The 24,740-nt window shown below is 55.8% G+C and overlaps 1 protein-coding gene across 8 annotated transcripts; it reads left to right on the plus strand.

Moving 5' to 3' along the window:
* The first annotated feature begins 416 nt into the window (after window positions 1-416).
* LOC102964655 (sphingomyelin phosphodiesterase 4) lies at window positions 417-23,150 on the plus strand. Of its 8 annotated transcripts, none has more exons than XM_007091587.3 (20): window positions 417-586; window positions 2,858-2,941; window positions 4,395-4,481; window positions 5,337-5,479; window positions 5,630-5,705; window positions 6,298-6,406; window positions 6,515-6,567; window positions 7,082-7,233; window positions 9,159-9,291; window positions 10,845-10,916; window positions 14,174-14,260; window positions 16,817-16,962; window positions 17,747-17,837; window positions 18,463-18,563; window positions 19,160-19,323; window positions 19,820-20,025; window positions 20,636-20,869; window positions 21,092-21,223; window positions 21,420-21,548; window positions 21,663-23,150. In XM_007091587.3, the coding sequence occupies exons 1-20, from the start codon at window positions 512-514 to the stop codon at window positions 21,990-21,992; spliced, it is 2,604 nt and encodes an 867-aa protein (XP_007091649.1). In that variant the 5' UTR covers window positions 417-511; the 3' UTR covers window positions 21,993-23,150. The 8 variants fall into 8 exon arrangements, with proteins under 8 accessions (XP_007091649.1, XP_007091651.1, XP_042817588.1 ...); XM_007091588.3 differs by lacking the exon at window positions 417-586 and adding an exon at window positions 672-824; XM_007091590.3 differs by lacking the exon at window positions 417-586 and adding an exon at window positions 848-1,172.
* Window positions 23,151-24,740: the final 1,590 nt, after the last annotated feature.

Genomic DNA, 24,740 nt, shown 5'->3' on the forward strand with positions numbered 1-24,740 from the left:
GTTGCACGGATCACCTCAAGAATTCTTTTTTGAGGGTCGCACTCAATGATCCCACAACAGGGAGACGTGTTAGGCGTAGGGGATGCCGTGGCGGACCTCAGAAACCCGTTTCTGGGCCATCAGGGTCGGGCCGCATTGGTCGTTCTCGCTTGGGCAGCAGCACCCAGGGCAGTGCCTGGCATATTGAAGGCGCTCAATAAACGTCTATCGTAAGAAGGTCAGTCAATGCACAGTGTATGATTTTTCCGCTCCAGTTCCCCATTAGAGGGCGCGCTTCCAGGACCTTAATAAACGGCTTCTCTTTAGCAGGCGCACGCGCGCTCCTTCCAGGGCACACGGAACTCTGGGCTAAGGGACACAGCTGCCCCCGCTGCACACGCGCATCCGGAGGTGTAACCCATAAACCCCGCCGGCCTTCACTCTGCGCACGCGCCCTTTGAGGTAACTGCTCGCAGAGGTAGCGGTGCGTTTCCCGCCAGGCCAGGGGAGGCGTGACGCCAAGCGCAGCTTGATGACGACATTTCGGCGCCGGGTAGCCGAATGGCGGTCTCCGTCCCTTAGGCGGGCGACTTTATGGGTCCCACAGGTGAGTGGTTGGGGCCGCGTGCGGGACGGCCCCCGCGTTCCGCCCCCCCCCCTTCCGGACCTCCGCCTAAGTCATTTCCGTTTCTACGCGAGCCGCAGGCCTTAGGCCCGGCGCCGGTAGCTCTGCCCCCGGCCGGGCGGGCAGGCTGGGAAGCCAAGGGCTCGGCTGTGCGCTCATGCCGTCTTCCTGGGCTGCGCACTCGTGCCACCTTCTCGCGCGCCTCGCACACCCGGTCCTGGTGGGTGCTTGGTTAACGTTCGTTGACGGGTTGGCGGAAGGAGAGGTTCAAGTGAAAGTTGAGCCTTGGGCTCCACAGGCTGTGTGGGAGGAAGAGCCGGGTGTGGATTCTCGCCTGACTCTTCCTCCCTGTGTGGACCGACCTTTGTGAGCCTCAGTTTCGTCTTCTGTAATATGGAGCTCCCATGCTCACTTAACAGGATACTTGTGAGCATACTCTGGGAACATACTCTGCTTCTCAGAGCGCAACCAAAGGGAGGCCTTGGCAGTAGTGTGATTCGCTTGGAATGACTGGCGATGCCTCTCTGAGAAGAAACTCCAACAGGATCCGAAGCAGCCATTGAAGAAAGTGGGTGTAAAGTGGCGGATGAAGGGAACACTTGGTACACAGCGGACAAGGGTGTGATGGATCAGCCAGGCTGTGGCAGCGTTAGAGAACAGGGCAGACGAGACACTGCCCTCTCTTGGAAATACTCCTTGTTTTGGTGCCTCTGGGCCTCAGTTCTTAAGCTGCTGCCTATGCAGGCTTCGTCTAAGAAGGAGGTGCTTCCACCCCATCATCTCTAAAGCTCTGCCCTTTGCAAACAGGCCAAGATTTTATGCTGCTTTGATCCTTCTGCTTTGGTCATCTTAATCAGTGTTCTCCTGGCCACTTGGTTCAGGAGCAAAGTGTTTACATTTTCCTTGAAACTGAATTTGATAGCGGGTGCCTGGATGGCTCGGTTGGGCTTGATTGATTGATCACTCGTGGTTTTGGCTCTGGTCACGGTCTTGCTGTTCATGGGTTCAAGTGCAGAGCTTGCTTGGGATTCTCTCTCTCTCTCTCTCTCTCTCTCTCTGCCCCTCCTCTGCTCATGTGCTCTCTCTAAATAAATAACCATTTAAAAAAGACACCTGAATTTGATAGCTAATATCAAGAATTGAAGAAAACCTGGAAGATGCTTATATTGCCAAGAAGCAGAGATGCACATCTCCCTTCAACTCCACTGCCTCACAGCCTCCTTGCATCTAGTCTTTCTCCATCCACATACACTTTCATTTGCCACCTCAGCACCTTTACTCTTGCTGTGGGCACAGCTGTGCCAGGAAAGCCATCATCAGTGGGACTCGGCAGGCTCCCTTCCTGTTCAAGTCTGGATATTTTCAGTTTCTGACCTGGGTGGTCAGAGAGAAGGGAATCTAAAGAGTCGCTCCTGATTTTCTGATGGCTTGTTTGAAAGCTTCCTCCAGCTTGCTCATCCCCTCCATTCATTCTCATAGAGCACAGGTGACATTCGGGAGATTCACCCACCTGTCTCTGTGGGAGATGTGTTAGGAGATGAGTATATTAGAGTCTTGGCTCTGCTGAGTGAGGGCAAGTGAGTTACCTCCTCTCTGCTGCTAGTTCTTTATCTGTATTGGCCCAGCAGATTGTTGTGAGGAAGTATAGTCTGTTCTTGCTTAACAAACTTAGCAGCTTAAGACTGCGTCCGTTTATTATCTCACAGTTCTATAGTCAAGTCCAGGAGGGCTTGGCTGGATTCTGTGCTTAGGGTATCACAAGACTGAAATCAAGGTGTTGGTTGGCTTTGCTGTTACCTAGAGGCTCTCAGGAAAAATCTTTCCAAGCTTCTTCAAGTTGCTGGCAGAATCCACTTCCTTCGGGCTGCAGAACTAAGGTCCCCATTTCCTTATTGGCTGGCAATGGGAACTGCTTAGGGTCCGCCCACTTGAGACTTCAATTGTATCTGCAGAATTCCTTCACAGGACCTGCATGAGCATTTGGTTGATTCTTGGAGGGCTATCTTTAAAATTCTGCCTACCACTGAGTATTAAATGAGGAAACGCGTGGAGGGTCCTTAGAACCAGGCGTGCCACACAGCAAGTGCTGTACAAGCTTTACAGATTCGCCACTGCGAACCTGGCTCTGAAGCTGGCCACCACGTACTGCATCAGAACAGCGTTTTTGTAAAACGTGAAACTTGGCAGCACAGGCTGTGCTGTAGTATAGTGTCGTGTGGCAGATGTTGAGATTTCGCCTTGGTTTTTTCACAGTGGTTTCCTCAGGTGGCCGTTTTCAACGTTCCCCAGGAGGCTGCTATGGCGTTCCCTCACCTGCAGCAGCCCAGCTTCCTCCTGGTAAGTGTCAGTTGCCCACGTGAGGGTCAGTGAGATGATGGTTCTACAGCTGAGGGACTTGAGAGTCCTATCCACTGACTTGAACTTTGCACTGGTGGTTTTCTGAGGGGCATGTGAGGAAAAGAACGTTGGACTTGGGATTAGAACCCTTAGACTTGGCTCTGCCCCCTAATGGTGTAGGACCTTGGGTTTACTCAACCTCTGAGCCCTGTTTTTCTTATCTACAAGAGGAGCTTCTTACCTACAAGATAAGCTGATTCACATGCCATTTTTACTGCTTCCTGAGGTCTGGGGAGGAGCACGGGAAAGGATATACATCAGAATTTTCATGTCTTATAAACCTTTACACACTTCTGGGATATTCTAATAATCGTACTGTCATCCCTGGATAATGGAGGGACAGGGACCCTGCTGTGCTGGGGGCAACCAGGACTGTACTCTAAGTATTAAACATGACACCAAGAAGTTAGGTGTGAGGCAGATATCAGTGGTGAGGATTCCTAATTTCAGGTCCCAGAAGATACTTCTCGTAAACATTTATTCAGAAGGACATCCTTCCATGGTGCACCCTCTAGAGCCAACAGATGCAGTGCCTCTGGCATCGATTGGGTAGAGACCAGGCATGCTGCTAACCTACCCACCCTGCGTGGCTGCAACAGCCCAGGTTTCCACCTCTGACTGAGACACCACCCTCATTTAGAGGTGGCTAAGGCCTTAGGTATCCTTGGGCAAAGCCCTCTTGGTTCACATTCTGATATTTTCTCCTGATCTGAATCCATACCCCATGACCTTGGGTAGATTTCCTTCATTCTTGTCCTGAGTTTCCTAGCCTGTCCATCACCTTCATGATTAGTGTCAACATTTGGTTAAAGCTATCATTTCTCACCTGCCTGCCTTGTTTCTTAAGGTAGTGAGTTTAGTTGGTTTGTTACCTACTGAATAAAGGGTAGCTTGGTTAAGAGGCCTTCTGTCACTCTCATTTTGCTGGGCATCCTCACTGATGATCACAGTGGGGTCATCACAGAGGGTCATCACATGGGAAATTTCCAGTTCACGTGTATACACTCAGTGAGTACCCTGTGGTCTCTGAGGGGTGTCCTATGCATAAGCATCCTCTTCTGGTTGTGGGACTGACCCTGGAGCTGACCCCCTGCTTATGGATTGTGTGGAAGTCACTTTGGTCATGCAAATGTGCAGTTCTCTGCTATAAGTGGGGATGCCTGACAGAGGGTGCAGGGAAGAAGCCTGAGAGTTGGCGATGTAGAGAGCCAAGGCGTCTCCTAGTCGTGTCCTTTAGGCCACTGACACAGGCATGAGGTGCCGGGGAACCAGGCCGGTGGTATGTCTGACTCCTACCTATCATTTGGATTTCTGTTTTGATTCGAGCCAGGATAACTGCAAAAGCCACCAAGTGAATATGCTCATGATCTTTTTGGTTTGTTCTATCTTCTAGGCTAGCCTGAAAGCTGACTCTGTAAATAAGCCTTTTGCACAGCGGTGCCAAGACTTGGCTAAAGTCATTGAGGATTTTCCAGCAAAGGTACAGCTCTGCTAGCATCTCCTTGGGGCATGTCTCCTACTCGTTGAAAAACTTTTTTTTTTTAAGTTTATTTATTTATTTTGAGAGAGAGAGAGAGACAGAGAGACAGAAAGAATATCCCAAGCAGACTCTGTGCTGTCCAGGCAGAGCCCTGTGCAGGGCTTGATCCTGTGAACTGTGAGATCATGACCTGAGTGGAAATCAAGAGCCAGATGCCTAACCGACTGAGCCACCAGGCACCCCTGAAAAATGTTCTTATATAAGCCCCTGATTCCTGCCTCTGAGCATTGCCCTGGACAGAGGCTTGACCCAGTATCGTAAGTGTCGCATTTATGGACACATTTAAACATGTCAGCATGTAGGCCAGGGGTTCTCAGCCACAGGTGCTTCTGTCCTGCATGGGATTCTTAGCACCGTCTGGAGACATTTTTGATTGTCACACAGGGGAGGGTGCTACTGGCATCAAGTGGGTAGGGACCAAGTGTGCTAATAAGTATCCCCAAATGCACAGGACAAACCCCGCCCCAACAAGGAAGCATCCAGCTCAAAAAGGTTGAGAAACCCTGATGAAAATACTGAAAAGATACATTTAAATCACACCCAGAATTATCAAATAGTAGCGTAAGCCCAGGCAGCTGACCTGGACAGGGATTCTCACCGATGATCACAGGAATGTCATCAGGGGTGGTCAGTCACTCCAGAAATTTCCAGTTCATGTGTTCACGCTCCATGAACAAGGTGGCAGTTTGTGGCACGGGGCTGGTCTGGGTGGGAGGCTCACGTGGCATGGAGCCCGGCAGTGGGCACCGGTCCTCAGCAAGCCTGCCCGCAGCCTCCCCTGCACACCCATTTCAGGAGCTGCACGCCATCTTCCCGTGGCTGGTAGAGAGCATTTTCGGCAGCCTGGACGGTGTCCTCGTTGGCTGGAACCTCCGCTGCTTACAGGGGCGAGTGAGCCCTGTGGAGTACAGCATTGCAATGGAGTTTCTAGACCCCGGGTAGGTAGGTTTGTCACCTGAGAGGGGCCGGGTGTTTTCTCATGGTGGTCCCATTCTTGAAGCACTGAATTTCTCAAAACTCAGAAACCGTCAAAGCAAGATGGTTTGCAGTTCATTGCCCTGTTTTTGTTGTTTTAATTTCATCTCCAGTGGCCCAATGATGAAGTTGGTTTATAAGCTCCAGGCCGAAGACTATAAGTTTGACTTTCCGGTTTCCTACCTGCCTGTAAGTAAGCCGTGGGGTGAGAGCCGTGCTCGGGCAGAGCACCCTGCACAGCGGCTGCGGCCGTGGGGGAGGCGGGCAGGGCTTGAGGGGCTGCGTCAGTGGGCACGGCACCATGGTGTCTGCTCAGGGCCCAGGGGGCGTGGCACATAGAACTTCAGTGGTTACTTTTTTTAAAGATCATTCCAAACTCTGCCCATGGGGAAGGCGCCACACTCCTGGTTTGTACCTGGCTGAGTGGCAGGCAGGGCCTTGTGACCAGTTGCTGTTTTTCTGAGTCTCCGGTCCAGGGGGCAGAATTAAGGGATGGCTTGTTCAGGGGGTTTGAGGAGCAAAGAAGACGGGGAACGTCAAGTGCTTGACAAGGCTCAGAAACTCAAACAGCTGCTGCCCTTGCTGTTTGCGGGTGTTCCTGAGGATGGCGTGAACAATTCTGAGTGGAGGCCCTCTTGCTCTGGTGCTACCCAGAGGACGGCACCACTCCCCCAGGCAGGGTCTGAGTGCCTGTGGCCTCCACCGCACCCCTCCCAAAGGCTGCACTGCATGGGGCGCCCTGCCAGAGCCTGTCCACAAGCCCAACACGCTCTCTCCGCAGGGCCCCGTGAAGGCATCCATCCAGGAGCGCGTGCTCCCCGACAGCCCCCTGTACCACAACAAGGTCCAGTTCCCCCCGACGGGGGGCCTCGGCCTGAACCTGGCCCTCAGTATCCTTTGTCAGTCCCCCAGGGGTGGGGAGGCCATGGGTGGCCAAGACGTAATGCTGAGGGTGGTCCAACAACCCCTGCCTGTTTGCCCCCTGACACTGCCATCAGATCCGTTCGAGTACTACATGTTCTTCTTTGCTTTGAGCCTCATCACTCAAAAGGTACGAAAGGGATGCCCCTAAGCAGCTCTTTACCAAAGCCCCCATGAAGGGTGGGGGCTGTGGCCTAGGACTTTCTTTCTCTTCCCTCTCCACCTCATTTCTCCAGCTCCTCCTTTGCATCCTCCTCCAGCCTTCGCCCTTCAGGCCATTCTCACTTAGTGAGGATGACAGGCTGGTGGGCGGATTTGACAGGTCATGTGGGGTGACCTGGGTGCCTCGAGTGGTAGTCGGGAAGGCTTCCCACAGGAAGTGCTTACTGGGCATGGGCGCAGGGCAGAGGTGCCCAGGAAGTTTGCTGTACATCATCTTCCCATGTGCCGAAAAGGACTGTGGGGTCTAGCCCCCTGTGGTGGGAACTTTGCTCCTGGCACTGCCCACGGTGCTTGCGTTCGGGCCCTTGGGATATGGCCCATGTCCCAGGGCTCATGTGCAGTGATTTGAGCCCTGCGGTTGCTGGGGTTAGCAGCCAGGGTGGCACCCAGAGCTACACACCAATGCAGATTTGCTTTTCCAGCCACTCCCTGGGACTCTCCACATACGAACTTCAGACTGTGCCTATTTCATTCTCGTGGACAGATACCTGTCATGGTTCCTGCCCACAGAAGGCAGTGTGCTCCCCGCACTCTCCTCCAGTCCTGGGGGGCCCAACCCCTCACCCGCTCCCAGGTAAGGCTCTCTGGTTGCCCTGGCCCTTGGCCTGGGGTGGCCCAGCCCTGTGGCTAGCCTTTAAGGCCTGGTTCTTCCATGAGGGGGTGGTCTGGTCAGCAGGCATTGCTCATAGGGACAGTAGTGCCACTCTTTGTTCATGGTGTCCCAACTTTTCTTATGCCTGAGATCTCAACCCCAGCTACCCTAGCCCAGACTGGAGAGGAGGGTAAAGGAGGACATCTGTGTGGGTTTTCAGTGATTAGGTCCTGTGGCCACAAGGACGAGGGCTGGCTTTGGTCTGGGAGTGGGCTGTGTTCTGCCCACAGCAGCCCTCCCCACATGTGCATCCAAGCCCCACACCGAAGCGGTGTGTTGCCAGGGCCGATTGATGGCACTAGGCAGGTGGTGCTGGAGAGAAAGGGGCTGTGGGCAGGCCACAGCAGGGCTGACGTGTGGAGGAATAAGAACAGGAAGAATGTGTGTAAGCTGCAGGACCAGGTCTTGGCCTGAGCCAGAGGCCCTGGGGCAAAAAGCCTTTCGTGCCAGTCCAAGGCTGGGCTGTGGCTAGACCGTGCAGGACGGGAGTGTAGAGCCAGCCTCAACTCGAGGGTGAACTGAGGCCTTGGCGGGGTGCATTTAGCCAGTGGCTCATTGGCCGCCTCTCCCCAGGAGACGCTCCTGACCTGGGAGCTGCCAGCTGTGCTCCTCACCCTCCTCAGTCTTGCTGGTGTACCTTCTTCCCTGGGAGGCAGGTTCAGGCCCACCCCACATCTGCTGACATGTGCCGTGCTGTGACCCAGAACTCACATGTGTGCACAGATGTGCCCAAGGAGGGGGGATTGAAAAGAGGAGGTGGGGGCACGGAGGTGGGGAGAGGCTGCCCCGGCATCAGTAATGCTGCGGCCAAGAAGGACCAGGGCTGGCCAGGTTCACACCCTCTCAGAGGCAGGTTTCAGCTGCCCAGCTGTTCTCTGGGCCCGATTTTGTTGGCTTGTTTTAACATAGAATTTCAGACTTACAGAAAACTTGCCACAATAACAAAAAACTTTTAAGTCCTTCACCTACGTTTCTGAATCATTTCATTCTTTATCTGTATGTGTTTTTTCTGAGCCATTTGAGTAAGTTATAAATACAATGCCTGTTCCCTCTTAATGTCTTGGAGTGTATTTCCTAAGAGCCAGTGCATTCTCCTACACAGCCTCCTGCACTTCTATCCAAGTCAGGGAATTAATATTGCTACCCGGCTGCCATCTAATTCTCAAACCCCATTCGGGCTGCACTGTCTACCCCACTAATGTTTGCTACCTGGCTGGGATCTGGGGGAGGGTCACTCTCTGTGTGTGGTTGGCTCTGGTCCCCCTCCAGTCTGGAACACTCTCTCAGTCTTTCCCTGTTTCCTGACCTCAACACCTTTGAAGCGTGCAGCCTGGAGGTGTGCAGAATGCCCTTATCTTAAGTTCTCTGGTATTTCCTAGTGATTAGACCCAGCAGCCCGTGGAGTCTGTGTGCTTGCAACATTGTCTTGATCGCTGGGCCAAGGGCGTGTTGGCCAGGTTTTCCTACCATAAAATTAAATGGGTCCTTTGTGCCTAAATTAATTAGCAAAAGGGATTTGTTGGGAAGATCTACTGAGACTCTGTAATTATCAGTGGTGTTCGTGTCCCTTGACGATCGTCAGCCAAATCAGTTATTAATTGGTTGGTTGCCAGATGATAGCTGTCTGGTTTCATCCTATAGTTATCAGTGGGCATTCTGTGGTAGGAAAGACTTTTCTTCCTGTCTGTTGATTGTGTGTATCGATATGGATTTGTATGGATTTGGGGGTCGTTCTATGATTCAACAAGTGGTAATGGTTACTGTTGCCAGTGATGTTGATGTTGAGATTGCCCCCGGTTGTGCCAGCAGGATCCCCTAACGAAGGCCTTTTCCTGTGTCTCCCTCAGAACACCAACCATGCCCTTCGCTTCTTATGGCCTCCACCACACCAGCCTCCTAAAGCGACACATCTCTCATCAGACATCTGTGAATGCAGACCCTGCCTCCCATGAGATCTGGAGGTCAGAAACTCTGCTTCAGGTGAGCGCGAGGAGGCTCTTCTCATCTTCTGTTTCAAAATAAACTGCCTGGCCACCTTCCACCCCCAGGGGCAGAGGCCTAAAGACTGTCCTCAGCCTGAAAGTGGTTCTGAATTGTTGGTGTTCTCCTGCTGTGGCGTGTGGGAAATCAGACTAGAAGAAACGTGCCCATGTGTCTAACCTGTATGTCATTGGCAGTATTTTTCATCCCAGCGTCCCCTTTCCAAAGACTTTTGTCTTTCTCATGGTAATATGAGCGCTGCTCAGTTTCCATTGGATCCGTGTAAAAGCTTTCCCCGCCTTCGACATTTTCAACCTGTTCCCACGTTGCTGGAGATGTTTCCTGTGATCACCATCATTTGGATATTAAACCCCTGCCCCAGTAGCGTTTTTGTTGTTGTTGTTTGGTTTTGTTTGTTTGTTTTATTTTAGGGAGAGAGCGCATGCACACGAGCAGGGGAAAGGGGCAGAGGGGGCGCAAGAGAGAATCTTAAGCAGGCCCCGTTCTCAGCGCAGAGCCTGACACAGGGCTTGATCTCATGATTCGTGAGATCATGACCTGAGCCGAAATCAAGAGTCCAATGCTTAACCAACTGAGCCACACAGGTGCCCCAAAGTTCAATAATGTTCTGTCATGTGGATATTCCCCTTTTTGTGTTTCTGTTCATCTATGGATGGCCACTTGGGTTGTTAGCACATTTTAGCTATGGTGAATAGCTGTTTCTACATGGATGTACAAATATCTCTTGGAGACTCTGATTTCGGTTCTTTGGGGTATATATCCTGAAGGGGAATTGCTGGGTCATATGATAGTTCTATTTAATACTTTAAGGAGCCGCCATACCATTTTCCACAGTGGCTGTACCATTTTATATTCCTGTCAGCGGTGCACGACCTTACCAAGGCGCATCATTTTCTGTCTTTTAGTATAGCCATCCTCATGGATGTGAGGTGGTGTCTCCCTGTGGTTTTGATTTGCACCTCCCTCATGGTTGATGATTTGAGTATCTATTCATGTCCTTATCGGCCATTGGTACGTCTTTGGCGAAATGTCTATTCAAGTCCTTTGCCCATTTTTTAATTGAGTGGCTTTATTTTTTTGTGGTTGAGTTTTAGGAGTTGTCTTTATATTCCGGGTATCCATTGTTTATCACATACACGATTTGGAAATACTTTCCCCCATCCTGTGGGTGACCTTTTTCTGTGGATAATGTCTTCTGACGTGCAAAATATTTTTTGAATTTTCATGAAGTCCAATTTGTCTGGTTTCTTTTGTTGCCTGTGCTTTTAGAGCTAGAAATCATAGCCCAGTCCAGTGTCCTGAAGCTTTCTGCCCACAGTTTTTGCTAAGAGTTTTAAGTCTTAGCTCTTACATGTATGCCTTTCATCCGTTCTGAGTTATTTATTATTCGTGGTGTGAAGTAAAGGTCCAGCTTTATTCTTTTGCGTGTAGATATCCAGTTTTCCCAACACCGTTGGTTGAAAAGAACTGCCCTTGGAATGGCTGTGATACCTTAGATGGAAACCATTTGACCATCCAGTGCTCTCTTGCAGGTTTTTGTTGAAATGTGGCTTCATCATTATTCCTTGGAGATGTACCAAAAAATGCAGTCCCCTCACGCCAAGGTAGGTTCCACACTTTTTCATCCCCTCTGCTCTGGCCGTGGTGTGCCTGGTCCACCTGCTGCTTCTTGTCCTTGATCTCAGCTCGTTGTCAAGGGCTGGATGGTGGGAAGCAGAAACTCACCATCACCCCTTACTCTGATGCCGGACGGCAGGTGGGTTTCATTCTGTGGTGGGCTTGCACCCTGCGGGCTGGAGGCCTGTCCTCTCTGGGGTCCTCCCCATGCTACTTCCAGAGCCCCCTCCCTGGCAGCCGGAATGGCTGAGGTTGTGGTGCTCGTGCTCTGGGGCCAGGAGAGCTGCGGATGCCTCTGGGAGTCACATCCGGGCCTGTTCCCTCTGCTGTCACAGCGTGTCCTGCTTTCCTGCTGAGGTGGCACCCGGCCGACTTCGCTCACCTTGGTGCCCATACTGCCTTCCACCTCCTCCAGAGCATTGGCAGGCAGCCCTTTCTGCAGTGGGTGGGAGCTGATGCCTCCCTGCATGCAGCCTGGCCTGTCTCCTCCTCTTCTTCCCTTCTCTTCCCTCACAGGGCAGCATGCTCATTTGCAGAGGCGTGGAGGCAGCTGTGTCCCTGGGACGTTCCCAGGGCCGGCAGCCTACTGGACTCGTCAGAGTACAACAGCTCTGTTCGCCTCTTACTAGGCAGGGTGGGCGCCTAGGTTCACGCTCCATGAAACAGCCTGAAACGTGTGAACTGGGGCCTGTAACCAACTGTGTGATCTGTGGCTTCTGTGCACTTCTGTGTTTGCTCCTCAGACTTTGCTTTTGTCAACGCCAGACAGAATTCTTGAGAGATTCCTTACGAATTAACACTCTATAGGCTAAAATTCACGAGAGTGGCCTGTGACCTTCCCTCTGTGATTCCAGCAAGTGGTGGTGGTTCTGCAAAGTGTTGGCAACCAGTTCTGCTTCCCTGCTGCCCTTCTGAGTACCCATTTGGGGAGCAGCCCCCAACCACTGCTCTCTTAAAGTGCAGAGTGACCCAAATCTCTCCTTGACATCACAGGGAACAGAGGGAAAGCCAGAACTCTGTCTTGGGCCTCTCGCGTTACTAAGTGCTTGCACTGCCATTGCTGCTTCCACAGTGGACTGGCTGCATGTTCCTGGCTGGTGCACGGGGGTCAGGGGCCAGGCTTCCCCCTAGGGCCCTGGGGGCTCACTCAGCCCCTGTGCATGTGGCTTTTGCAGAGGCAGGGGCTGCTTTGCTGCATTGCCTTCCCATCTGCTCGTTCTGTCTTCTGAGCCAGTGGGAGCACATTCACTGTCATTTTTAGCAGATCTGCCAGTCACAGAGGTCCTCTAGGTTGTCTCCTGTGAGGATCCCGAGCCCTATACGAGGGAGGAGGGTGGGCCATCCCTGCCGGAGCAGGGGAGCCTTCCCCTTCTTCCTCACGTTTGCTTCCTCTTGGCCAGATCACAGGGCGGGGGAGAGCTGCTCAGAATGACTGGTAGTCAGGGGGCGACTGGGAAGCCCCCACCAGGTACCCATTGAGGTGTTTTGTTTTGTTTTGTTTTGTTTTGTTTCCTATTTGTCTTTGCCTCCCATTGAGGCTGAAAGCAAAATCTAAGAAAACCTGGTATGTGGGAAGGGGAGAAGGACAGCCATGGAGGTCTGCTTCACCTGAGGCTCCTTACCATTTGCCCAGGCCTGTGCTGTGCCGTTTGGAAATCCTAGCCTTGGGGTCAGTTTTCCTGATGTGAAAGATGCAGGAAACGCAGCTCTGAGAGGTCCCATGGTGCTTCCATGCCTAGCCTGGGTCCAGAGTGTATGCTCGCTCCTTACAGCCCGGGCCTCTGCTCTGCCTCAGCTTACTGGGCAGGGAGGGCTTCAGGAGAGTCAGATGATCGGTAAAGACCGCATATTCCTGCAGGACACTGTGGGGCCTGCACTGTGTTCCTGCAGGCTGGGCAGACCCCCAACAGGGGAACCGTGTGCTCCCTGATTCCTCACTGAGAGCTGTCGCTGAGCCCGGGTCTGGCCCAGAGGAAGGCCATGAAGGGCAGACACCTCCTTGCTGTGCTGCTTCCTGCCCCTGCTCTGCGCGTCTGTGGCTGTGCCTGTCTCCTCAAGGTCTGGCACATGCGTTCTGACCTCTCCCGTGTGAAGCATGGTACGCGGTGGGAGGCATGGTCCTCCCAGGGCAGGATGTGTGCCAGGGCCGGCTCTGGGTTGTGCTTGGCTAAAGGGGACTGCTTTAGCAGGCCTTGTCGCTGCAGCGGGGCAGGGCAGAGGTGGGGTGGGGGTGGACAGCTTAAGCCAGCTCTGCTGTCATCCCCCATGGCCCAGGCTGTCCCAGCCTCAGGGTTCCAGCTGCCTCTGGGTGTGTGTGGCCATGACCAGATTCCTGGGGCCCGTCGGGACTGACGGAGGGCTCTGTGTGTCTGGAGTCGGGGAGTCCTGGTGAGGTACGAGAGGTGGGTCTCCCAGGATTCGAACCCATGAGTGTTCACGTTACCTTTAACGATTTCGGGAATGTGGGACGTGGAAGGTGTCAGGCCTGGTGAGCTAAACCTTGCTTGCCTCTGTGCCACCCTGGGAATCAGCCCCATTCAGGAGGGGTCGCTGATTGGATCTTTGACACCTAGGAACTGATCTCATCATATATCAGTTTGGTAAATTTCTTCTTGGGACAACACAGAGAAGTCCAATAAGTTACAATTTTTTCTTTCTTGAACAAAGAGGTCTCCATCTGGAACTAGCTCCTCAAAAATTTCTCTTCTGAGCCTCAGGGCCTTCAGGGCCTCGGTGGCCATCAGTGTGTCCCAGCAAGACTCCTGGGATCCTGGTGGGCTCCAGTGTGCACACACTGCACACGGAGCATTCAGGGTTGGGGGAGGGCAGGACCCTCTGGAAGGAAAGTGAGTCAGGCTGACCTCAGGGAGCTGGAGAGAACTTCAGGCCCCAGAGACATGAAGGAGGCTGCCCAAGTGACCTTGAGGGTCTGTCTGTCCCTCTGCCTGGCAGGTGGAAGAGCACCCCTTGGGCCTGGCTCTAGTCTGCCCACCAGGAAGGGCTCCGTCTGGGCGGCTGAGAGGGTGGTGTCCCATTGGTCTGAGGCTGCTGGGCTGTGACTGTTTGGATTGTCACTGACATGCTTTTGTTTTTGTTTTTGTTTTTTGTTTTCTCTCCTTACTTCTGGGCTCACTTTTGTCTTTCTCTCCCTGCTGTCCCCTCCCCGGTCTCTCCCCTCCTGTCCCCTGCCCTGTCCTCTGCCCTCCCTGCCTGTTCTTGGCTTCTCTGTTTTGTTGTCTCTCAGCTGGAGGTTCTGCACTACCGACTCAGTGTCTCCAGCGCCCTCCACAGCCCTGCCCAACCCAGCCTCCAGGCCCTCCACGCCTACCAAGTACTGGCCGCTCTCATATTGTTTTGTTTCACCCCTGCCCTGTGGTGTGAGCCATGGAGCGCATGGCAGTGCAGTGGTAAAGCGAGGGTCCGGCCGGGGACCAACTGGGGTGATTCAGGCCAATTCCAAGCAGAGTGAGGCCAGTGTGTGTTGGGGATGGTGGCAGGCATCCGTCTTTAGCCTGGCTCAGCCCTCAGCTTGGTAGACTAGCCCGGGTTTGGGGTGTGGGGCCACCAGATCTGCCTGGCCAAGCCCCAAGCCAGTTGGAATGTGGTAGGCTCTTGGGAGTTGGTGGCTTCTGTGCTTGGCCCTGGGTTGAGGGAGCGGAAACAGTGTGGCCTTCGCAGTGGCCTGACTCACCTGGCTTTGCGGGCCTGGTACCTAGGAACTGACTGAGCCCAGGGAAGCCCAAGGCTCATGGTGGCATGGTCTGTCAATCCCAAGCCTGTGTGAGGCCAAGGGGCAGGGAGGACGAGGGCTTCGTCCCCTAGCCTGGAGAGGCTGTTGGTCCTTGACCAACAGCTGGGGCCTGGCCTCTTGTGGACTTTTGTGCTCCCACAGAGGTAGGCGAGAGCCAGAGAGGGCCTCACGGAGACTGGTCTGCTTTAGGCAGAGATGATCAGTGTGGACGGATTTGAAGTCTTGAGGTCGGTAGATGGAGTGCAGGACTACAGGCTGTTAGAGGGCAGATGGAGTCTGGTAGTTCATGGATTCATGAGATGAATGTCAGGAAGTTTGGGCAGAAAGCATGCATCTAGATCCCATGCCCGAGGCCAGGGTTCTGTCCAGTTCCCCCTCAGTGGGAGCACACCACATTTAACCTGATATTTGAGCACACGGTAAGAAATGACGTTTGCTGGGATGGGGTGGTGAGTGCACACAGGGTTCCCACTCAGAAGCAGCAGCCACAGGGAAGAGGGAAGAGAATGATCCAGAAGGGCCAGCAGGGGCGGGTTTAGCACAGAAATGGTACCACTCCAGCATGTGTTGGGGAAGGGCTCACTTGGCCAAGAGCAGCGTCCCTGGAGAAATGTGCACAGCAGGAGGGGTAAGAGCCCTCCCCCCACCCACCATGGGAAGGGTTGCTGAGCTGAGAAGGGCTGGGCCCAGTGAGAAATGCCACTGGCTTTGGGAAAGTGTCCCTAACGGCCATGCGGGTGGAGGAGGCCCACTTACAGCAGCGGTGGCTGGATTCCTGTGGGGATTTGGCTCTCGAGGGTGGGGGGGGGGGGGTGAGAAGAAAGGTTTGGCTTCTGTCCAGAGGGAAGATAGCCCAAGGAGCTTCCCGGTTCAGTGCAAATGCTCTGTCCTCCGCTAGGGAGATGGTGGGTGGGTCGGCGAGGGGCCAGGAATGAGAAAGGGGGAGGCTCCTGGGGGGAGTTACAGCCTGGCAACAGTGCCCTCTGATCCTCCGTTACTGTGAAAATATCTTACGTTTTTTTTGTTGTTCAAATGATGCAAGTTCATCGCTTAAGCTTACAGATAAGCAGAAGAAAATCTCCTCCTGAAGCCCCGTAGCTTCCCCCGCAGTCATATCGAGTCGTGTGGTGTGTTGCCTAGGCCTGTGGAGACAGATCCATGGCAAGGAGAGCGGAGAAGGCAGTGCCGCGGGCAGTGGTGGGGCTGTGACTGGGTGCCCGGGCTGTGCCAGGAGGCACGGCTTGTGCCAGCCTCAACATTGCTCAGGATTTGGACTAGGCTGCCAAAAGCTCTATCGAGGTTGTGGAGGTCCCAGAGGCCTGGGGGGTGAGTGTGGGGAGAGGAGCGCGTCTGGGCACCCCAGAGCTGGGAGCCGGAGGCAGCGTATCCTGCCGGTGCCATCCTCTGCCACTCTGGAGACTCCATCCTGTATTCCGTCACAGAAGAGCCAGCAGACAGGCTTTCCTCTCGGGGCTGGGTCTTAAAGATCCTACCTGAATCTTGTGAATGAGAATTTCACCTGACAAGATAGAAAGCGCTCTTGTCTTGTGCTGACGGCAGGGCTGTTAGCAATGGAGGAAGGGCCACCCTGCGCCAAGCCCCCAGCTGGCTGTGTCCAGGACAGGAAGTGGATGGAAGGGTGAGGGTTACAGCAGGAGAAGGAATTTGGGAGTGTTTCTCCCTGAAAAGGGAAGCCATGGGCCCCAGCGAGCTGTCTTTATATACCTGGGAGGCAGGCAGGAGACCCTGAGTCCGGATCCAGGGTGGGATACTGGCCTGCCTCGCCCCCTGCTCCTCCTCTGGCTGGCCAGGAGTTGGGGGGGACCCCTGAGGACTTGGCCGGGCAGCAATGACCCGAGTCAACCACAGAGGGTAAAAGAAGGGGTTGGAAGCACACAGGGAAGCATTCAGGTCTGCTTTAGCAAAGCCGTCCCGCCCTGTCTTGCGTGCTCTTAGCAGGTCTCAGAGCTGGCATGCGAGGCCTATCTGCTGCGTGCCAGGCCCAGGGAGGGCCCTGTGGGTGGCCCACACATCCTGTCGGGGAGAAGTGGTCCTGGGCGGGACATACATGGCCAGGCCTGGGGGCCCCACCCTGGGACCAGTCTGGGTCCTGACACAGCTCCCCCTCAACCTCAGGAGTCGTTCACACCCACGGAGGAGCACGTGTTGGTGGTGCGCCTGCTGCTAAAGCATCTGCACGCCTTTTCCAACAGCCTGAAGCCTGAGCAGGTCTCTCCCTCCACCCACTCTCACGCCACCAGTCCCCTGGAGGAGTTCAAACGGTGGGTACAGGGCATGCACAGGGCTCCCGTGTCCCTGGCTGCCACTGCCTCCTACTGCACATACTCGTTGCCCACAGTAACCTATCCTTAGGGCATGGGGTCGGCCTGTGAGGCGTCTGCAGGGTGGGGCAGGTGGGAAATCACCTTGACCCCTCCGGGGTCTGTTTCCCGACCCCTCCTCTGGCTCCACAGGCGGGTGGGGGCTGCCTGGCTGCCACGGCCTTTCCTTCCAGGCCTGCCGTCTTCAGTAGAAAGAGCCAGGCTGGCCAGAAAGAGGCCCCATCTTGTTGCCCTGTCTTGTCCCCTCCCCAGTGTGGGCAGAGTGGAAGATCTACATTGACCGCACTCAGAATGCCCAGGAAAGCCGATGGGCTGGGAGTGCCTTCACTGCAAAGTGGCTCATTTGTCATGGGAGACTGAGCTCTATGCTGCACCCTCCCCCTCCTCTTCCTCTCTGCTCCGCCAGTCCTTCTGTCAAAAGGGCCAGGATGGTGGCCTGACTCCTAGGCCAACTGGGTCCAGCAGAGCAGGTGACTTGTGTGTGGTGACCCAAGCAGAGGTGGTCACAGGAGCCATACTAGGTCAACCGCTTGTGTGCTGTGTGTCCTTGGGACATTCCCTAATCTCTCTGAACTTTGGTTTCTTTGTGAAAAATGGGGCCCAAAATAGGAGGCCTTACCTTCAGGGGTGCCCAGTGTTCACCCCGGCAGAGCTGGCCCTTGGAACCGGGAGCCACTTGGCTCACCTATGAGGGGACCCTCTCCTCACCTCCCCTCCCCTGCAGGGCCGCCGTCCCGAGGTTTGTCCAGCAGAAACTCTACCTTTTCCTGCAGCACTGCTTTGGCCACTGGCCCCTGGATGCGTCCTTCAGAGCCGTGAGTGTCAGCCCCATCTTGCTTTCTTTGTCTTTGCCCTCTGTGCTTGATGAGGGAGGTCCCGTGGGGCGGATGCAGGAAGGAATCAGCTATTGCCACAGAGGGTCACATTGGTGGGTCACATTGTTCTGCTCATTTGAGTTTTCAGAGCCAACCCCCAGGTACAGAAAAGCTGTCTGCCCTGACCTGGAACCCAGTGGGTCCACGCTGGGTGGGTTCCCAGCCCCACTGAGCCGCACAGGCTCCCTCAGCTGGGGAAAGCACTCCTGTGTTCCACACGTTCCACACTCGCTTCCGAAGGGCTGGCACAAGGGTTAAAACTAATGTAACGTTGTGTGTCAGCTATCTGCAGATTAAAAAAATCATTTTAATTAAAGATGAAAAAAGAAACATCATAGGGGATGCGGAGTTCCCTCCTGCTCCCTCTCGGAGTGGCGGGTGGGAAGAGAACGTGGTAACGCCTCCAGGAGAACCGAAGCCCCACGGTTAGGATCACCCCCTCCTCACCTGAGCTGCCTGCCGGGAGCCGAGCTCCAGGCCACCCAAGGATCTGGACCAAAGCCCCAGCCCCACAGCCCAGCAGAATGCCAGCCTCCAGGCCCTCAGGGCACACGTGTCCCACCAGGTCCTGGAGATGTGGCTGAGCTACCTACAGCCCTGGAGGTATGCACCTGAGAAGCAGGCTCAGAGCAGCGACTGCCAGGCCCGGTGTGTGTCGGAGAGATGGTGAGCCCCGGCCCGTTGTCCTCCCTAGGGGGACCTGCTTCCAGGTGGGGCACAGGCCCCTCCCTCCTTGACTGTGCTTTGTTGTCTGGGCCCTGGGCTTGATCTCCCACAGAAACAGCTGGTGACTCCTCTGTGCTGTCCCCTTGCCGTTGACTGTCTCCCCTCAGATGTATGTTTGCACTCGCCCCCAAGCACCCCTCGACCCGTCTTTACTAGCGTTCTGCATAGCAGCCACCACCGCCTCCCCTCCCCCCCTCACGGCCAACCCCCCAGCCTCCGCCAGCGCCTCCTCTCCACGACTGCCTTCCTTGTGCTCCTTCTGGTGCCCAGGCCAGCCTCTGCTGCGGAGGCTTTGGCCCTCTCGGGAAGGGCCGCATCCTACAGAGGATTGTGCCGTCTATAGGAGGCCTAGGTCTTCCCTGCCTCCCTTGTGCCTCCTCCCTCGCCCCCACCCCTGGTCCCTCAGCCACGATGAGGTCGTGGCAGGGGAGAACCTGGAACCCAAGGAAGAGAGCGCTAGTGAGGCGGGGGCATAGACTGGTGTAGTCCTGCCTCCAGTGGGAGTTCTGGGCCCTGATGCACTGCCTGGTCCCCAGGGCACCCTTTGTGCAGGAGAATCTGCTGATGTACACCAAGCTTTTTGTGGGCTTCCTGAGCCGCGCGCTCCGCACCGACCTGGTCAGCCCCAAGAACGCGCTCATGGTATTCCGAGTGGCCAAAGTCTTTGCCCAGCCCAACCTGGCTGAAATGATCCAGAAAGGTAAGCCCTTAGCCAGAGGGAAGCAGCACTTAGAGAGGGACCCATGGACCCTGCATGTGCCTCATGGGCTCGGGGTGGGCTGGCAGAGGTGCCACGGGGACTCCTGGTACACGGTGGCGGGGTGGACGTCGGAGCCTAGCGGCATCCTGCCTTCCCTGTGGCACGCGTGCCGGGCAGGAGCTGCGGGGGTGCTGGGTGGGGGAAGCAGAGCTCAGAGCTGTGTCTCCCTGGTGACTCTTGGTGGCATCAGAAAGCAGTCTTGGCCCGTGTCGTGTCTTAGATGGCTTTGTCGGGTGTTAGCTTCTCTGGTTTTCTTTTGTGCATGTCGGCCTTCCTGTTGAGACTGGTGGGGGCTCCAGGAACATTAGGAGTTGGGCCCCTGTGCCACTCGGTCCCTATCCCTCGGAAGCCTCAGCGGCACCCAGGAAGCCAGCCAGCGGCTGCTGGCTGTTTGGTGCCATGGAAGCTGAAGCCAGAGTCGGGTTCTGCTTTCCAGGGGAACAGCTGTTCCTGGAGCCAGAACTCGTCATCCCACACCGCCAGCACCGACTCTTCACAGCTCCCACTTTCACCGGCAGCTTCCTGTCCTCGTGGCCCCCAGCCATCACAGACGCCTCCTTCAAGGTGAAGAGCCACGTTTACAGCCTGGAGGGCCAGGACTGCAAGTACACCCCAATGTTTGGGCCCGAGGTCCGGACGCTGGTGAGTTGGGGCTCCCCCAGGCCGCACGGCCGTCCCGAAGCCGTGGCAACAGCAGGGCCAGGGAGAGCACACGTGTTGTACGGAAGGAGGAAGGTTGGGTGTTGGTGGACGCTGCTGTACCTTGGCTTTTTTTCTTTTTTCAGTGCGGGCTACGTTTTTTCTGATGATAAAGGCAGCACTTGCTAGAAAGTTTTCACATTTAGAATATGGGCGTCTTGGGGGCACCTGGTGGCTCAGTGAGTTAAGTGTCTGACTTTGGTTCATTCAGGTCATGATCTCAGGGCTCCTGAGTTCGAGCCCCACATCGGGCTCTGTGCTGACAACTGGAGCCCGGAGGCTGCTTTGGATTCTGTGTCTCCCTCTCTCTCTGCCCCTTCCCTGCTCACAGTCTGCCTCTGTGTCTCTCCAAAGGAAATAAACACACACACACACACACACACACACACACACACACACACACAAATGTAGAATATGCACGTCTTAGTCTTCAAAGACCCTGGCCTCCTCCTGGCCTGCTGGGGGCCCCCAGGTCTGCCTGCCAGCCTGTTGGTGGCTGGGTGGCGTCCGGTGGCACCACCCGAGCTGGCTGACCTGTCCCCATGCCCCGCAGGTCTTGCGCCTGGCTCAGCTCATCACGCAGGCCAAGCAGACTGCCAAGTCCATCTCTGACCAGTGCGGGGAGAGCACGGCCGGCCGCCCCTTTCTGTCGTGGCTGGGCTTCTGCTCCACGGACACGAACGGCTCCTACGCAGCCAACGACCTGGACGAGATGGGGCAGGACAGTGTCCGCAAGACAGACGAGTACCTGGAGAAGGCCCTGGAGTACCTGTGCCAGATGTTCCGAGTACGAGCCGGGGGAGCTGTCCCCTTCCTGGCGTTCGGTCCCGCGGCCCTCATCCCCTGCCCAGCCCGTGGGAGATACAGCCCGTGCCCACAATGTCACGTCTGGGTCCCCTTGCTGTCGCCGTTAGAGGCCCAGGGGGGCCAGTCTCCTCCCTTCACCCCGAGAGTGAAGGCAGGTAGCAGGAAGCGGCACTGCCTCCTCACGGGGCTTCCTCCCTCACAGCTCAGCGAGGCTCAGCTCACCCAGCTCACGCTTGCCTTGGGGACAACTCAAGATGAGAATGGGAAGAAGCAGCTCCCAGACTGCGTCGTGGGGGAGGACGGGCTCATCCTCACGCCCCTGGGCCGGTACCAGGTAAGGGCCACACCCCGGAGGGCTCCGCTCTCCTGGCGGCGTGGCCGTGGCTCCCGCTGGCCGAGCCTCCGAGCCCTGTTGCCCCGGCAGGCCCGGCAGCGGAGACCGCACTTGGGAGGCGTCGCAGAGGTGTGTTGGCAGGGCTGCTCGCGCGGCCCAGGTTTCACCCGGGGCTCGCCTCCTTTGCTGCTTCTAGATCATCAATGGGCTGCGAAGGTTTGACATCGAGTACCAGGGTGACTCAGAGCTGCAGCCCATCCGGAGCTATGAGATCGCCAGCCTGGTCCGCGTGCTCTTCCGGCTGTCCTCCGCCATCAACCGCAGGGTGAGTGCACGCGGGAGGGCCGCCCCCGCCTCTGGTCCTGCCACCCTCGGGGAGAGGCCGGGGCAGCGTGCGGCCCTGCCCGCGCCCACTCCCTGTGCCTCTGTCTCTGCCCAGTTTGCAGGCCCGATGGCAGCCCTGTGTTCCCGTGCCGACTTCCTCGGCAGCTTTTGTCGATACCACCTCACGGAGCCTGGGCTGGCGGACAGGCACCTGCTGAGCCCGGTGGCACGAGGGTGTGCGGCCCGCCGTCCCCGGGGCCCTCGGCTCAGCCTGCGCTTCCTGGGCAGCTACCGGACGCTGCTCTCGCTGCTTCTGGCCTTCTTCGTGGCCTCCCTGTTCTGTATTGGGCCCCTCCCTTGCGCCCTGCTCCTCGTGCTGGGCTACCTCCTCTACGCTGTGGCCATGACGCTGCTCACCGAGCGCAGCAAGCTGCACCATCTCTGACCTCAGGCCGGGTGCCGATGCAGGGCCGCCAGCAAGAGGGCCACACAGCCTCTCCCTCGAGCCTGAGAGGCCACCTCCGAGCTAGGGGGCCACTTTCCTGCAGCCACGGAGCCATGCGACGCGTAAGAGGAGATGAAACCGGAAGGGTGTGGTCCAGACTTGGCAAGGAAGGGAGTGACATCAAAGGGCCTGTTAGTGTCACAGGACGGGGCCGGACCCAGCCACTCGGTCCTCCCTGCTTCCCTCAGCCACAGGCCCTGCAGTGAAATGGGCCTCCAGGCCTTTCTCCAACCTGACGCCCCAGGGTCTAGCTGTGTGAGGCCTGGGAGGCAGTGCTGCCCAGGAGGGGCCTCGCCATCCTTAAGGTTGGCAAGGTGGTGTGCCTTTCCTCTCCCTGCCGACAGCGGGACGGTCCCTCAGTGTCTGGTTCCAGAGAAGATTCCAAAACCCTAGAGGTTCCTGAGAAAGTTAGAGGATGGTTCTCTGATTCCTAACTCTAAACCTAGATTTTGCCATCGCATTTGGCAAAGTGAGGGTCATTCTTCACGCATTGCCAGCAATTCTGGGGCTGGGCCCTACAGCTCCACTTTCTAGAAGAAAAGATCCTCCAGGAGCACAGATGCTCAGTGGGACAGTGCTTCACCTCCGGCTCCCTCCTGGCCCCCAAGCCATTAAGCACGTTGCTTGGTGGCAGCCCAGCGTCACTGCCTCATCCGGGACAGGCTCGCCTGTCCCATGGGCAGAGGGGATGTGGCTGGGCCGTGGGAGTTGGGCATCGTCTGGTGCTGCAACCAAAGATGGTCAAAGGCATTGTTTGTACCTTCGGTAAAATCGAGTGCAAAGACACTAACTTTTTGATGACATGTGAATGTTCATACTACACAACAATTTCATGTTCTCTGTCGAAAGTCATCCCCACAGGGTCTCAAGCACATGCATTCATCTTACAGGGGACGCACCAGAGAGAACATCTCAACGACGATTTGAAACCAAACCTTTGTTTTGGGTGTTTTGGGTTTTTTTTAAGTTTCCAAACTAAATGTTGAGCTTTGTGTTTTGATGTGAACTCAGAATAATGGCATTCTGGGGCCTGTGACCAAAAAACAAACCAAGTTTGTAACTGACCACAGATCTGAATAAAGCTGTTTTTGCTCCCGAGTCTTGTGGTCCCGGGGCTCAGCCTCCACGCAGGTCTCCCAAACAGCTGGGGTTGGCAGAGACCACTGAGGGCACCATTGTCCTTCCCAGGGGGACGGTGGGTTTGTTTACGGCAGCAACAGACCAAGGGAGCCATAAACCCCTAAGTGGCCATGATGGGAGAGGGCAGGCCTCCGAGAGCTCCGGGAACCAGGCCCAGAGTTGGCCTCAGCCAGCATGGGCCCTGAACTGTATCTAAGCTGGGAGAATTTTTTTTTAAGTTTTTACTTAGTAGAATCCCAAACAGGCTCCACGCTGTCAGCACAGAGCCCCACGTGGGGCTCGAACCCACGAACCACGAGATCATGACCTGAGCCAAAATCAAGAGTGGGTCACTTAACTGAGCCACGCAGAGGCCCCTATGCTGGGAGAATTTTGCCTTCTACTCAGCACGCCAGGGGTGGCCTTAATACAAAAAGCTGGCAACCCCAGGATGTGAGTCAAATTTCCTGTGACTCCCGGAAGCTCCGAGGGTTGTGTGTGCAGCTGGGAACCGAACCGTGCACCTTCCGGCCCCACATGAGTGCCTCTGGGGTGCTTGGCCAGGCGTGAGTGTTAATGTCCTCCTGTCCCTGGGCAGGATTGTTACTTTTGTCAAACTCGATGGAAGTAAGATCGTATTTCTACAAGTTGGACGTGAACAGATGAGTGAGTGACTTTTTTTCCCAGACTCATTCAGTCAAGGAAAGCGATACGAACACACGGAGATGATGGTGTGGGGTCAGATCTCAGTGGCGCCGTTTCCCCGGCACACCTCCCTCATAGCTCCCCCTGACGGTGTCCACCCTGCCCACAAGGATGGGTGTCCCCGTGACCCTTCACTTTCCCATGGCTTTCCTCATCCACATTTCTCTTGTGCCCTTTTTTCACCTGAAAACATTCTCCAACACCCTAAAATGCGAAAACAAGACACTCCACCCGTTCACCCATGAGCTGTAAAACAGCCACCTGCTGTGTATACCCTGCGCTGTGCCGGGTGGGCGCTGTGTTCCCCAGAGAGAACAGACAGGACCCTCCGTTTCCCTGGGACTTAGTAGATGCAGAGTCCGGAAGTCATAACGAACAGTGAGGTCAAGGAAGGGAATGGTTCCAACGGTCGGGGTCTGGGGGAGCAGCGGCACGTGGTCAGACAGCCCACAGCGTTCGGTGGCTCCCGCCTCAGGAGCGGGAGCAGAGTGGGGTCCGGCGTGGCTGCTGCTCCAGGTGAGGGCAACGGGACCTTACCCTCACTGTGACCCCGAGCTACTTTGCAAAGAGCTCTGAGCTGCAGCGTTGAGAAAGGGCCGTGGGACGAGAGCAGAGGCAGAGGTACAGGCGGAGGAGCCCTGGAGTCACAGTTGGGGGAATGGGGACCGCGGGTGGGCAGTGCCCGCAGCAGTTCTGTCCACAGCACACTGGAAGGGTAGGTGACATCCAAGGGCAGAGGCTGCAGGGCCTGGCTCGGGCTCAGACGGGCTTCCCGCCGCCCATTCATTCCCGCCTCCTGGAGCTTCCCATCCTGCTAACTGGCCTGGCCCTCCAATTCCTCACGCCTCCGCCACCAGCCACCAC

Source organism: Panthera tigris, chromosome D3, assembly GCF_018350195.1.
Source record: "Panthera tigris isolate Pti1 chromosome D3, P.tigris_Pti1_mat1.1, whole genome shotgun sequence".
NCBI classification, from domain to species: Eukaryota; Metazoa; Chordata; class Mammalia; order Carnivora; family Felidae; genus Panthera; species Panthera tigris.

What these genes read in the sequence shown, in the direction of transcription:
- LOC102964655 (XM_042961656.1), top strand. Translation starts at nt 1,229, where the DNA reads ATGGATCAGCCAGGCTGTGGCAGCGTTAGAGAACAGGGCAGACGAGAC. An exon ending in AGGCTTCGTCTAAGAAGGAG is followed by an intron (nt 1,367 to 2,857) that starts GTGCTTCCACCC and finishes GTTTTTTCACAG; the next exon opens with TGGTTTCCTCAGGTGGCCGT. An exon ending in ATGGAGTTTCTAGACCCCGG is followed by an intron (nt 5,480 to 5,629) that starts GTAGGTAGGTTT and finishes TTTCATCTCCAG; the next exon opens with TGGCCCAATGATGAAGTTGG.